Source organism: Dromaius novaehollandiae, chromosome 2, assembly GCF_036370855.1.
Source record: "Dromaius novaehollandiae isolate bDroNov1 chromosome 2, bDroNov1.hap1, whole genome shotgun sequence".
In the NCBI taxonomy this organism is placed as follows: Eukaryota; Metazoa; Chordata; class Aves; order Casuariiformes; family Dromaiidae; genus Dromaius; species Dromaius novaehollandiae.
Window position 1 is genome coordinate 31,016,572 of NC_088099.1, and position 15,796 is coordinate 31,032,367.

Below are 15,796 nucleotides of genomic sequence, written 5' to 3' on the forward strand. Positions count from 1 at the left end.
AGGGAAGCAAAGCTAAGCAGTGTCCCACTACTCATCTGGGGCATTAGTGTTGCCCACCAAAATTTTGCAGCGTGTTCTGGATGCCAGCTTTATCTCGCTTGTCTTTCACAGTGATTGTGTGGAAATGATGACTTTGATGTAGAAAACCTTCAACTACTTGAGACTTTGTAGGATGCTGTATTGACAGAAGTACAATATGCCACACTGATGGATTATTGCCACACTGCAGTGGAGGCTGAACAAGCTGGCCTGTCCTATATGTGAAAGCTGTTCACTATTACCTAATACAGCCCCCATCTTTGTGACACAATACATCACACATACTTAAAACAAAGAAACAACTATAGGATTTCACAGTACAGGTCCATCTAGCTCTACAGTTCCTCTCCAATCATGACCAGCAGCAACTGCTTCAGAAAAAGGTATGAGAAACAGTGCAAACCTGGAGTGGTACTTCTCCAAACCAGATCACCCCATCTTTTGACGCCTACTACAGTAGCAGCTTTCAGAACTAAGAGTTGAATATGCATCACTATGCTGAGTAACCCTCCATGGAATTTTCTTTTTTTTTTTGGTAAGATCTTGTTTAATCATTTTGTCCCTATCCATACTTTTTGCATCAATAACATCGCCTGGCAGCAAGTTCCATATATTATTTATTCATTCTATGAGAACAGTCTTCCCTTTCTTCTAAAACCTATTGCCTGATAACAACATAGTAGGCTTCTAAGAAATGATGTAACATGAAAGAGAATATGGAAGGGATCTCCATCTTTTGCCAACTAAAGCAGCCAAATATATTTAATCTTTGCTCAAGTAAAATCTGCTCAGTATTCCCAATAAAACTTAATATCTTCCTATAATTCTATCACATCCTTTTAAGCTGGGAAAAAGAAAAATGAGTAGAAAAAAATTGCAAGCTGTTTTCAAGATGCAGGCAGATCCTGGTTTTATGCAGTGACATAATGACATTTGCAGTTTTATTCTCCAGTCCTTTCCCCCTTACTCTTAACACACCATGACTTTGTATTTTCAGAGAACCACCTGTCATGATTCCACACTCACTCTTGAGCAGGAGAAGTAGGACCCACCATTATATGGTCAGGCTTGTTTCCTCTCCACCTCACCTCCATCTCCCATGCATGCACATTTGTATACCTCAGATTTCATCTTTCCATAACTCAGGCTCTCTTGAACTTTTCTCAGAGGAGTCAAGTTTTTAGCCTACTCTGTCAAGTAGAGTTGATTCATTATAACTTTATCATCTCATTGTTATTCCACTTTTTCAAATGATTTTTGAGAATTCTGAACACAGGTACAAGAACCAATCCAAATGGTATTCCAATGGCAACTTCCCCTTGCTGTGAAAGAGAATTTTTAATACCCTTTTGACATCTTATTAATCCACAGAAGGACCTTTCCTCTTGTCCTATGAGTATTTAGTGGGTTTTTTTGGTCTGTTTTAGGAGCCTTCAGTGAAGCTCTTCAACCATATTGTTTTAACATTGAAACCTATGTTGCAGGAGCAATATCATTTTTTACCTAGGGGTCTGTCAATTCCTTCATGTAGTCCTACAGCTTTTGTTGTTCCCTCAACAAAAGTTGCACTCATTTCTCTATCCGTTCTAAGTTATAAAAGAGTTTCTAACCAGTTTCCTTGCTGGCTGCAAATTCCATAGACCCCCAGGACCTCTTTAAAAGATTGGCATCATATTTAACATCTCCATTGCTCTAAGACTGAAGAAGATAAATGAGAAAGTACAAGTCAGAGCTGGAAGTTTGGTAATTTCATGGCTTAGCTCACCTACAGCTCTTAAGTGAGCCCAACTGGTAGTGATACTGTTATTATACTGAGGGATCAAAATAATGTAGTTTTTGAGAAAGATCACATTAGGGGCAATACAGGAGAGAGACTGAAAGAGTCCAGATTTGTTCTGCAGATAGCTCATTCTATGGCAAAGAACATAAGAAATTAAAAAATAGCTTTTGCTCAGTCTGGCAGGCTATACTTTCTCACTGAAGACAAATCACTGCAGCCTTGAACAGAAGGAACTCTGAACCAGTTCTAGCACAACAGCCAGCAGTAAACCATGCAACTGTGGCATGAGACCATTCCTGTTCACAGAAGTTTCCCAGAGCAGTTAAAAGACATCGACTTCTATGGTTTTAGTTCTTGTATTTCTTAGTGCAGCTATAGCAGCAGTTTTACACTAGCATTAGGTTTTATTACAGGCAGGATTTCATATTAATACTTGCACTATTGCTAAGTAAGTATAAAACTTATCAGAGACTACGCTGGGGAAATAACATCACAAAAGAAGTAGGACTATGGAGAAGACTGAACTTCAAAAGTGCAAAGCGGAAGATAAAAAAATATCTATTTCATAATGCAATTTGGTAATTTTTATAACAAACTGAAATCAAAAGGATGCCAGACTATTGTACAGTGATAAAAATACTTGGGTCTGGTTACTAGAACTGAAAACAAGTAGCCAAAGGGCATAGAAAGCCTTTCATTCTCAATTGGCTGTTTATATTGGCCTATATTAGAACCTGATGGCATTCTCACTTGATTTTCCATAGTTACTTTTCCAAAATAAGTGTTTTGGCATAACATTTCTAGATTGAAAACGGTGCAGAAAGTCACAGAAACATCAAATGACATCCAACTCAGATAACACTTCACAATACACAGCAGGTCAAAATTACACAGTAATTCTATACTAGCATTTTCCTGTTGCACAGCAGAACAGGGAATCTAAGTGATCGAAGCTCAGAGGCAGTACATTTATTTTGCGAAATGGTAAGCTAACCCTAGGATTCATGTTTCCCCAGGCCTAAAGCAAGGCAAGATCTCATGAACAGCTCTTGGAGTGTCCTCTTCTGGCCTATCCACATTTTTCATTTTTTCTATCAAGTACCCATAGTATGCTTCACTCAGCAAGACAAAAACTCCTCCTTTACATGTTCACAGTCTAGTACTTGGAGTTGTACTACATCCTGCTAGAGAGACAGTTTTGCTGTAGTTTTCTTTCCTAAAGGAATCCAAATAAATCTTACTGGCCCACTGCATAGGGTGTCCTACTGCAAGAACTAAGCGTTCTTCAGTTTTCTCCTTGTATGGTCTATTTTCCATTCGATACAGTTAGATTTCCACTGAGACCATAACATCATCTGTTTATGTATTCCATCAAGTGTTCCCAAGACCTACTTCAATTGTTTTCCTAAATGTAGGGCCTCTGCTGTAGGTCCTCAAATAAAGTGTGTGCAATATTGATCAAAGTCCTGCTCACACTCCATGCAACATTCAATATGCTCCTATTAGATGGATGCAAGCAGAGCCTGATAAGCAGGGACTGTGCTGCAGGAGACAATAGAACTCAGCTGCTCTAATTGGCTTAAAGTTTTGTGTAGTCTTTGGAGACCCATCTCACAGTAACTGGGAAGATTAACAGCATTTTCCCCCCACACACAACCCTCCCAGTCGGTCACTGTTATGGAATAATACTCCCCAGTGTGGCTTGCTATTTTCACTCTCCACAAGTGTAATTAATGGAAAGAAAGTCTGTGGGCCTGAAGTCTAGGCTAGTTGACCATACTTTGCCAAATTATCATTTTCCTCTGCTAGTCTTGGATGGATACATTACCAGCCTGCACACAGTATTCTATTTTTCATCTTTTTACATTTGCAGCTATCCAATTAACATCTATCTTTTAACCAGTGTACAAAAAGGAATTCAAATCAATCTTAGCCATCCAGGTAGTTATTCACTGCATTTCAGGTCCTCTTCCATTTGAAGACCATTTGCATTTAACAGCAAAAGAAACCAACAAAATTGCCCATTTTGTTAGTTGTTCTTATATTGCTGATCACAATGATGTTTCCATTGCATCCACTAGGATCTTTGTTTTCACTACTTTGCTCTATTTAATAACTTGTTTTGTGGCTTTGCCTTATTTTAAGGTTTAATTCAAGTTTGGACTCCTGTGCAAATTATCTTCTTGCCACATCAATAATCATCTTCCACATCCACTGCAGCTGAAACAAGAAATACAGTAAGCTTATGATGAAAGTCAACTAGTTAAGCTTATACAGAATTGCATTATCCAGTTCTTTGCCTGCATTATCCTCAATTCCTGTTTCAGCTTCTTTCTAAGAAAGAAAGAAGCTTCTTGCTGGCTTCTTTCTATTTCACTTTGACTGGAATTAGGGTCCTGGCCTCCAGCATCAGTGGACTTCCAGATATTACTGAAAGTTATTTGTAGGCTCTTTGCTTTTTAAAAAAATTCCCCCCACACGTGTGAAACATCAGTGCTTTTTAAAATAAGCGCAGTCAAAGCTGAAAGCCAGCTTCAGAGATAATGTGATGGTTACTCTACACCACATTCTCTGTCATAGGAAGACCTTAAGCGTACTGAAGATCACCATGAAGGTCATCAGGGACCTTGGAAACAAATCTTCAATAGCGTACTCAGCTACATATAGGATAAAGCAGTGCAAGTGTAGGTGAATTTGGGGAAGTTCTGACAGCTATATATAAATTTCTTGAGGAATTTCCCTCTAGCCTTAAGAGCTGATCATCTGAATGACACAGGATCTCTAGATACACTGGGAGAACAAGCATCACATCAAACTTCATGGTGAATTCAACTCCATGTAAATTCCATGCAAAAGTCCCACTCTTTCCAGCACCAAATTCCCTTGTTCCAGACAATTTCCACAAATGCCTAGCATTACCAGTGGTTAACTGATCCACACTTAACATAGAATGGCAGGAAAAGCTAGCATTTTCTTGGAACTGCAGTTTCATTTCATAAATCAGCATACTTGACTGAACAAAAAAGGAACACTCATACAATCAAGAAGAGATTCTTCTTAGCTTGGTAGGTAGTTAACTACTATCCTGAAACACAAGGACCAACATGCTGCTACAACTGAATTTTACCAGTGTTCTCAACTAGCACTCGAAATTATGCATAGCCAAGTAACAGACAGATCTCTCAAATTGCTGAAGTGAAACTGAATTACTGAAACCTCTAATTAACCTAGGCTTTTAGCCAAGACCAACACCAAGATCAGCCTAAGAGCCCCCCCTCAGCAAGAGTTTACATTCAGAAACATAACCTGGGCCAAACGGACTGGCTTTGAAGCAAGATAACTCTTCACTGATGTAGAGTTAAACTGAATTGTTCTCTGTTGAGAAACTGGTCCATATGCTCAAAAGGTATTTTCCATCTCCAGTTTTTGATTCATACATAGATTGCAATTTCATTGCTACAGGGTAAATACATTTTCAATTAGACTATATGAAGCTCTAAAAGTTGCCATGACAGTCTCTGCAAAATGCCTTGTCATTTCTCATTACGAAGCATAACCAGTCTTTATAACCAAATTAGCTTTTTACAGCTATTCCCAAAAATGTAGCCTGCAGATCTGTTTTTGTTGATCCACCAATTGTTTCTTTCAGATATGTGTGGTTAATTATTGGTTAATTACCAAACAGAATGATCATTTAGGTTATTAAAATAATCCATCAAGCAGCTTTGTTCTCTTCCATGTGAGAGATAAGAAAGGTGAAAGGTTTTAGAGAACATTTTGTTGAGAGCTTGTTTAGAGGGTAGAAAACAATTCTGTGCCACCAGCTCAGGTCTGACTCTTTCTTAGGCATCCCCCTACAAATTAACCCAGCATCACAAAGGCTATTTGCCCTTGCACACAGCTCAATAACAGCCATTTCTCCACTGAAGGTTAGCCATACCCATCAGCTATGCTTACTCTGGAAAAATCAGCAACTCTTTTGTTAATGCAGCCAATGGTTGATCCAGCCACACTCTCTTGGTCACATTTCCTTTCCAGGTTTAAGGCTTCAGGAGTACAGAAGATGAGAAGCATGAAAAGCAGAGTCCATCTGTTACTTTCAAATAATAGGACAGAGGGGAAAGTCATATAAAAATAACTTCAACTCTTCCACTCCTTCCTATCTTCCAGTCTTTGAAAGACCAAAAGAAATTGGGGGAGGGACAGAATAGTATGACAAGTTGTAGACCACATGTGTACTAATTATCTTTTGTACCAAACCAATTGCATTAACCATTAAGCAGCATTTTAAAAATCTCTATGAACTGTTCATCCCAAGAACAATTAAATCCAGAGCAAGAAAAAACATGAATTGCTGACAAGTGTTAAAACATTATCTGCTGACAGCTTCTTTTTCTTTTAGGAAGATGTCATAGCAAAGTCAAAACCAAAAACCCTACAATATAAGGCACCAAATGACACATTTAATAAAATGTGGGGCAAGATATTAGCATATGAAATTATTTGTCCATCTCTGCTATTAGTCAACAGGTACACATCAGGGGAGATTACAGTGTAATGGAAAGAGCCCACTGTACAATTACATGTTGCTTCAAACAATATCATCTCAAATTCATATTTGAACCTTGAAAACAGATAGTAATAATGTTGCTACGTGCAGCAAGACGGTTTCCTTAAAAGACTCGGATTTAAAAAGTTGAGAATTCAACCAATCCAGTACAGAATTCTGCTAGAATTCAAGCACGGAGTTCTGTGAACAGCTAAACTAACAATGCCCAATTGTGAATGTATGCATGTCTTGCAGTTGATTGACTTTAACTGAATTATTCCTTCAGCTCTGGTGTGAGCTCATCCCTTAGCCAGCAAGTCTGCACAGGAGAGAAAATTTAGACTAGTTTTTGAAGAGACACAGACACCAACAACTGAGTCTTTTGCCCCATTGTTTGGAAATCCATAACCTCATTCTCCCCCATGAATTGCCTGATGTCTAGCGAGAGGTGATCTCATGCCACATTCTTTCTGTTCGTGCGGCACTACTCCTGGGCTCCTCTGAGTCACAGCGAAACTTCAGATCTCTGGAAGGTTCAAGAGACTAACACCCATCTGCCTCCTTCACCAAATTTGGTCAAAATAGGCCAAGTTATAAGGGAACAATCAAGATTCACAGACAGAATATCTATAAGCTTCATTTGCTCAGAAAAAACAGGGTAATACTTATGGAAAGACCATTCCATTAAGTTGCCACTCTGACTCCACAGTTTCGAGGTGAACGTTGGAGTTTGTGAAAGAGGTAAGGCAGCTTCCAGTGACAAAAAATTTTGACCGTATTCATTTTAGAAAAGGGTTTCTCAACTCTTTTTGCTTTTAGAACCCTATTTGTTTTAGTCTTGTTAAAACCTATGAAATTCTTCCTCTAGCAAACAGCTCTGAGTAACAAAAGTTTAGGTGACAGAAGCTTTTTTTGAAAGACTTTATGCATATGAAAGTCATTATAAATGCTGTTATTTATTTCTCCCCCAAACACAGACACTCTTCTCTGTGCAAACTTGAGTCCACAGAGTGCATACTTAGCATAATACACTCATTTGGTATTTGTCATTGAAAATAGGTAATAAGCAAACAATATAAAAATTTAGCTAGGCTAGAAAAAAAAATCCTATTATGGCAGCTGTTTAGAAACATCTTTTTGAACAAAATAAAACATTCTTTTTTCTGCATGCTTGTTTTAAGATTAGCTGGGTTATAAATGGAATCTTCTGAACCTTAACTTGAAAGTGCAACAAAATATAAATGGTATCTTTGACTTTGGAGTAAAGATGAGAAAGTAAACTATCATATTCTCTCACACTTGTAGAAGATAAAAAAGATACTGTGTCTGCAAAGAGGCCTCTTATAGTCAGTCTCATAACCATTAGACCTAAAGTTTAAGGCTTAAATAACATAATAAAGTTCTGATCTTGGAATCAACAGGTTATTGTTGGTAAAGCATGCATACATGAAACTGTAAAGAAGAGGGTTCAAAAAAAAAAAAAATCTCTCAGAGCAGTGAGAGACACATCTGGTTTTAAAATAATGATTCCAAAAACAGAAAACACCCAATACATTAGATATGACAAAAAAAGCTTGAGAAATTTAATATAATTAGTCTACCAAGACTTAGATTTTCACAGCTTCTGCAAAGAATGTACTTTCCAGATTTCAAGTATTGTAATACTTGAGTCACGTAGCTGTTACATAATGGGAACTAATGCCTAAACCCCATGTTTGGGGAGAGTTTTATATAAAAATATATATAATATAAACATATATGTGAAAAATATATATATCTCTCTCCGAACCACAGAGCAGTCTAGAGGCACCTATTATGTGGATTGAGAGGACAGTTTACCCATGTATTCTCATTTACATCAACCCATGAAGCTTGAATCCTGCAATTAAAAACTAGTTTTAGTTCATTTCTAAAGATGTGCAACAGCTAGCAGCATCAGCTATCATTCTGCAGTACTATCAGATACACCAAAGGATTTCTCCACAAGCAGTATGGGAAAGAATGGAGGTAGGACTTATCTGCTGTTATTTCTTCCCTCCAGGAATGGGGTCTCACCCTGCTTGCGGCTTACGACACAGCTTTCCATTCAGTTTGGTAGGCTGCTTGGCAATTTCACCAACCCAACAGGTAGCACGCTTGCATGAGCTACCTGTGACTAACACTATGAGATTTACTCAGTCCCTGACCTGAAGAAATTAGTTTCCTTCGAGTTCCCCGCTTCTTACTTTGGCTATAAGCTGCCTAGCATTTCAAAGCAAAGTTTATGTCATGATTTGCTTGACTACGAAGAAACAAAACAGTGCTGTGTCACCTGGCTAGATTTTACCTTCATACAATAGGAATAGCTTACATATCTTACAGTACCTACATATCCAGCTCCGAGTAGCCAGTATGCTACAATCTCTTGCTACTGGCATAGAAATCAGAGGGCTTAACCAGTCTGCTCCGCCCTTGACGACAACCTTGGCAAAATTGGGTTTGTCATCTCAAGCTGTCATTGCTTCAGAAGTAGAGATGCTGGGTTCAGTCTTCTTTTATGATAGCTTACCCAAAAGCATCACACTGCAAGAAACGGCCCACAGATATGACCCAGAATGCCTCAAACTTTGGAGTCAAGCAGAGCCTGTAATAGCAGTTTTCCTGTAGACTGGTAGAAGCTACCAACAAAGACATGAGCAAATGTTATGAAAGATGAGATAGGCAAGGAAAAACAGCATCTATTAGTCAGGGTTGAACTTGATTTGGACACGCAGTAGTCTTTACAAATGGTAGACAAAATACCACAAAATTGTAACGTATATGTTATTATCTATATAGCATATGCCACATTAAAACAGAACTCTGAGTATTGACCACAGGCAGTTGTGTTTGTCAATCCTTCCATGAAAAATTAGAAGTGTAATATAATTCTCCCTAATACATCATGTCTTGCAAAAAGACTCACTACCCTAAACACTTGAGGTAAGACTAACTGAAGCTTGTTGAAATTCAGTGAGTCCGTCCGATAGCCTGTCAAAATTAGACCTCTTTAACAAGACTTCAGTTTTTTGCATTCCATATTTAATATTGTTCCATCTACTTGCCCAAAGATGATTTAAAAACACACATAGTTAGGATCAAAGTGCTAGAACTGACCTCAAATGCTGTAAAATGATTATGATATACAGTGTAGAGGTATGCAGAGTCCCAAAAAGATGTATTATGGAAAGAAGGTATTTAGGGACCTTACATTCACAATTTATTGCAAAATTGACAAATTCCCCTCATTAACTCTGATTAAGTCCACTGAATTTTGCTACAGTTTTTTTGGTTCAATGCCAAGTGCCAGGAGGCATAATTCCATGGCTTGGGTTGTCTGGTCTGCTTTTGGAGAACTGCCAGATTTCGTTTGACCTTTATAATAAGGTTTAACCCTGGTAGTTGGACCAAGTCATTCTCATTCACATGAGCAGACTGGTAGAGCTCAAACCTAGGTCAATAGTGAGGGAATGTTGTTGCCATTTGACAGCTGCTCAGTGGCTCTGGGAAAATTGTTGGTGTTCTCAGTACATTTTCTAGTGGACAGACACTTAACATGAAGTTTACTGCCACAGTTCACAGAGCTCAGCAGAAAGGCAAATGCCTGAGTCATCAGGGAGACAATGACTTTCTCAATACCAACTTTTTCCAAATCAGACTTGAAACTGTGAACAAAAAAACCCACCACCAAACAAAAAAAGCAAAGATTCAAAACCACTGAGTACAGGAATCTCTACAGGATTTAAAACTGGGGATCTTCCACTAGTTTAAAAGAAAAGTCACTTCCAAGGAATGGATCTTTAGAGCCATCACTAACAAGTGCTCCAAAAAACTTAGCGTTCAGGTAACATGCCAGATCCCATAAGGGAGGCTCAGTTACCCATCTCCCTGCTCTAACAAATGATGAATCCCACCTTCAGGTCTCCTTTATTTTGGATACAAACAATCCTAGCTGCAACCTGCAGCCATACTTGTGACAGCTTCTTAAAACTAAATCAACACACTAAAGTCTGGTACTGAGTAAACAATCATTACATTCATTTTGGTCTCATCTGTTGTGAAGGAGGCTGCTAAATTAATGACCACGTAATTATCTGCTCATCGATAAGCTATTGCTACAACACCTATACAGGAAGAATACAAGGCCAAAAAATAAGGCCAGCTGAACAGGCTGGGGGTGCCAATAATAAGCAGCAGGAAGAAGAGCTATGTTATTTATATTGAAATGATGATCTTGGACCTGGAAGTCATTGTGTAGATACATACCCTCAATGAAACAGCTGCCACAGTAAAGCAGAGATATTATCACTCATAGCTTCTTTCTATGATCCTGGTCACGAAAAAAAATTGTATAATAAACTCACAAGCTCAACATATTCAGTTAGGAATTAGTTTTTGCAGATTCTAGAAGCTGCAGTAACAAGACATGGCCTACTTTAAAGTTTGATCCTACACTGAATGTCTGTTAACATCCACTGTCTGTACTGATTCTTCTGAGAAAGCTGCTAACCACTGGGTACTAAAATACAGCACTTATCTCTTTGTTTCAGAGAAGGATATTTAAAAAACCCCACGCACATTCTGACCTTAAGTGAGACACTGATGCCGAGTTCAGCAATGAACAAAGCTTTGATGATCTGCAGGAAAGCAGGAGGCTTATATTGCAAAAGCCAAGAGGCCAGAGCAATAATTCTGTAGCAACACAGCAGTGGAGCCAGACAGGGGAACGTCATGGAAGTTCAGCTGAGAATCCCCTTCTCTCTTGGCTATTGGACACCATTTCACTTCCTGCATTTTTGCTTCACTAGCCCATAAACTAATGCCTTGCTAATAGAGATTGGGGTGGGGGGAAGCGGGGGAAGAAGATGCTGAAGTGTTCTATATTATTTTTGATGGAGTTTAAGACATGTGAATTATTCTGCAGGCTCATTTAGCACCTAATGCATCCAACACTAAAGATGTGTTCATATCATTTTAGAATGTAAGATAATCTAAGCATCCCTAGAGATACACCTGCTAGCAATCCTTGTGCAAGGGACCTGGAATATTGTCATGAGGTGCTGGCCAGCAGTGGGGACTGAATGAACAGTCTAACTTGACAAACTAGCTAGTGTGCCAACGAGCAAGGAAAGGCTGCTTATCTCACAGTGATTCAGAGGGAAGGCATCCCTGTCTTCTGTTTGCACAGAAAGCGATTTATTCTTGAGATCCATTAAGGTCCTACCCATTTTTGCTTATCATTGTCAGTAGGTATGTATGCATGTTTAGGAAAGTTGATGTACTATTCTTCTTTCTTTTAGGACATTTTGTTGTCTATTGCATCTTCCAATGCCTCAACCTTAAGCAGGCCTCTGAAATACTGCATTTTTTTTCCTGCATTTACTAGGAAGAAACAGAATTGTGAGGAATATTTTGCTTCATGTTTACATCTACATTGGCCATACTATCACAATAGCTTCTAGCACTTAGCTCTCAAGTCATTACTAGCAGAGTGAATTGCTAGATGCTAAAACTGCTTCTAAGGACCTACAACAGAAATGCCTTGTGTCCTGCTCTGCCTGTGCACCTAAGACCCCTAACAAGAGACAGATGGCCCCACATGTTTTCATGTGCCTTCACTATAAGACACACTGCCTTGGCTGCCATCCCACTGCCATCCCAAGAACATCACATTAGAAGTCAGCTATATCATCATGCCTGATAAAGTGCCACTTCCTCCTTCATTATCATCAGCAGTAACAGCCAACTGCACTTCAGGAAGCACACGCAGTCTTCAGAGCACCAAGGACGGACTAAATTCACTTCAGAGCTCCTAACAAGATTGCAGCAGACTTCTTCACACATCAGGAGATGCCACTAGCCAGGAAAGGTGGCGTAGGCAATCTTAGCACATTAAAGTCAGTTTGTATCTTGTCCTCAATTCCATCCCATGGGCAGGTTTAATGCATCTGGAGGCAATAGGGTCCAACACAGTTCCTTGGCTGCCAGTTCAGAAGCCGAGATTTGGTGTAGCTTCCCTCCCCTTCCCTCAGTCCTCTAATTAAAAACATTAATTCCTTGGCTCCAAAAAATCAACCTCTTAGACTACTGGCTTCTTATTCTGACATTGAGAAAGTGTAGTGCACTGAAAAAAGCCAGCTTGAAGCAGGTAGTAATGTCTGTTTCCCAGGGCACTCAGAAGGATCCTCTTAATCAAGTTCTAAAAACACCTCCCCTGCAGCAAGACACTTTCCCAGGCTCAAGGGGCAGGGGAGAAAGGAAAAAAAAAATCTTCTGAACAGCTTCACATCAAAAAACCTGAGCACACAAATTCCACATGTCTATGAGAGCGATGAGTTAATAGAAACTTATTAAAAGCCTTCCCCAGATAGTGTATTTGAGATAGATAAACACGCTTCAGCTTATCCAATACAAAATATAAGCATGTCTGGGTAGCACAAAGCAAAATAAGTCAGTGAAAAATGTGTTATTTTCAGTGACTCACTGACCCCACCTGAAGAACTCTTTCAAATCTCTTACCCAATGGATCTTCAAACTTCACACAGATAGAGTAAATGAAAAAAGAAAACTTGGAGGAGGGAAAGAGGAAATCAATTTAACTTTTAACATTTCTTAGATGCATCAAAGGTCTCAGTCATGTCATTCTATTAGATTTCTATGCGGATTTTTGTAAGATGTATGTGGAAAAGCCTTCCCTGCATGAGACTGAAAAAAATGCAGACAATATGAATTTGAACTTTAATCTTATCTTTCTTGGAAAGCCATCTTCAAAAATGTTTAAATAAACTATATATAGATGCTGGCAAGTTATAAGCCTGAATACAAATCTCTGATCCAATACAAATATTTTGCCACTCTCAGCTCATGAGAGTGTGCAGCAGTATTTAGGACTCCCAAACTGAACTGCAGTGTGGCTGTACATCCTCACAGTTAGTACTGGTATGTGTAATATCTGTGAGGCAAGTTTATAAGCTTATTAAGCTCAAAACACAGAAAACAAAAGCTTACAATAAACAAGGATGAAAAAGAGAAGATTAGAGTGCAAATGACAAGGAAGACAAGATTAAGGTGTGTGGGTTACAACATAGGTGGAGGAGAATTATTAGGGACATGTTTTAATACAGTACGACAATGTTCTTTCCTGCAGATGCTGAATAATCTAGACATACTTTCAAACAACATTCCTGGTAGTTAATCCCTCAACTCTGCTAGCGATTTGACAGGGTTGTAACACTACAAACAATCTTTATTATGTATTTATCTTTCCCCTCCCACCCCAAAAGGGAAATCAAGTGCACAGAGTGTAAAGTGCATTTCATATGATTTGTTAAGATGATCTCCTCCTGACTTAGGAATGCATCTCCCATTAACATTAATGGGCAATGCAGACATGCAGAAAAAGGGGAACAGTATTTTCTGTTTTGGCTTTGCACATGCTAGTGGAACTCCATGCACTTTTTCCTGACCATTACATGATCCTGTAGGATGGGGCAAACAGTAACAACCAGTGAAAAGAACTACTTTCTGCCTGCATATCCAATGCTCAAAAAGTGAGAATCGACAATATGAAAATTTTAGCAGGCAGAAAGACCATGCTTTTATATGGAGAGGAGGAGTAAGACTCTTATAATAAAATACTGAGTGAAGAGAGAAATACTAAGGTAGGACTGTAAGAATGGTGGAATATGTAGCCTAGACTTGATGAAGCATTTATCCACCTTCTTTCCCATCCCAACTTGAATACAAACAAAATTCAGAGTTACTCTGGCTTTAGTTTTCAAGACCTGTTCTCAGGGTGCTGTGGAGTCTTTTTTTGCTTTTTTCCCCCCCCTCTCTCTCCTCCAAACACTAAAACCACATCAGAAGTGTGTTTTACTGTATACATATAAAAAAGTCCTGTATGTCAGGTCAAGAATTTGTTCACTAATACAATTGGATTTTTTTTTTTTTTTTTTTTTTTTTGCAGTGTCAGTTTGTTTTAAGAGGTAGCAAAGGCAGAAAGAAGTTGGGGAAAAGCAATGTTAATACAATCATTACTGAGTAAACACTTGAAGAGTTTTGAAACAGGAAGCTGCATTAGCTTAAATACCTTTGTATTTGATTAAAGCAAGCCATGTGCTTACATATAGTCAAAAACAGTCCTTTCGTTTTGATAAAGGACGGGAAACACTGAATCACATTGACTTTTTTTTTTAATGAAGAATTAAATCATTATTGTCTCTTCCTATCTTATCACTAAAACTTCTAACTTCAGTCTGGGTTTATAATAAGTTCTCTTGAAAATTTTAGGCACTGTAACCACTTCACAGCTCGTCTGTTTTAAACAGTAAAAGGTTGGGTGGGGAGACACAAATTCACTCATTGCTAGAAAGCATCAGTCAAATTCACTTCCAGTTTAAATGACAAGATGCAACAGATACGGGGATCCAGCCATAATAACCACCCTCCAGCAGCAACCCTGACAACCTATGGAGCGGCACTGCTGCGTTAGAGTCACAGCAGTACAAGCCCTTCCACAAGGGTCAATGGCATCCAACATTTGCCAGGACAACCTGCAATGACTTTGGAGTTCACGTGACCTAGGTGGGTGAATGCAACCAGATAACCCTCTCAGACCCTCTCAGAGATTCATTTTAAAAGGCAGCATGTGTGACCCTGAGTTTCATATCCTTGTTGACAAGGGCATATTACCTGATGTGGCTGTGAACTGGACCATCTGCTATAGGAAGGAGCACCTGAAGTCTTGCTGGCTGTAGTTCTCTGCAAAATCAAAAGAATAGACTTGTCAAATATTCAATGACATCTCAGTCCACTTTGCCAATCTCAATTATGTAAGCACCCAAACCAAAAAAAATAATAAAAGCCTCAAAACAAAGAAACAGTAAGTATAATACAGTAGCATTAGATTATAGATTTTATAGATTATAACAACATTATATCACTGACACAGAAGATGCAGTTTCCCAAATTTGCTACCGATACACTGCTTAGCCTTGGACCTCAGAGTCTCAGTTTTCACCTCAGCTTCTGCGTGTCACCTACCTTGCAGATGTAAAAGCACTTCGTGCTAAACTGAATGTAAATGCTGAGCCCTAACCTGAACCAGGACTGCAGAGCACTACCGTTCAGCCAGGTAATTCACTCAGCTTTAAGTAAACATGCTCTAATGAAGACTTTTTGGATTCAGGGGGAGTTTAAAGGGTTTTGTCTGTAATTCTATAGAAGTTACATCTGTTTTGTTTCCTCCCAATTGATAGTGATGTCTCATTCTTAACTCACAGAAAATAAATCAAAATTGTTCTTTCTGGATCACTTCACCTTACTCAAAAAGGAAACTGATATTTTTGGAATGGGTAATACAAAAAGATTAGTTATTTACTAACTTCTCTTTGAAGAGGACAGTCTTTTGT

General features: G+C 38.7%; 1 protein-coding gene across 9 annotated transcripts in view; it reads right to left on the reverse strand.

Annotated features, from left to right (window-relative positions):
• RBMS3 (RNA binding motif single stranded interacting protein 3) overlaps positions 1-15,796 on the reverse strand; it is a 761,325-nt gene that overhangs the window by 582,998 nt on the left and 162,531 nt on the right. For all 9 annotated transcript variants that reach the window (XM_064506141.1, XM_064506140.1, XM_026098805.2 and 6 more), the window contains one exon: positions 15,078-15,146. In XM_064506141.1, coding sequence (XP_064362211.1) covers positions 15,078-15,146 — 69 coding nt within the window. The remainder of the gene's footprint in view (positions 1-15,077; positions 15,147-15,796) is intronic.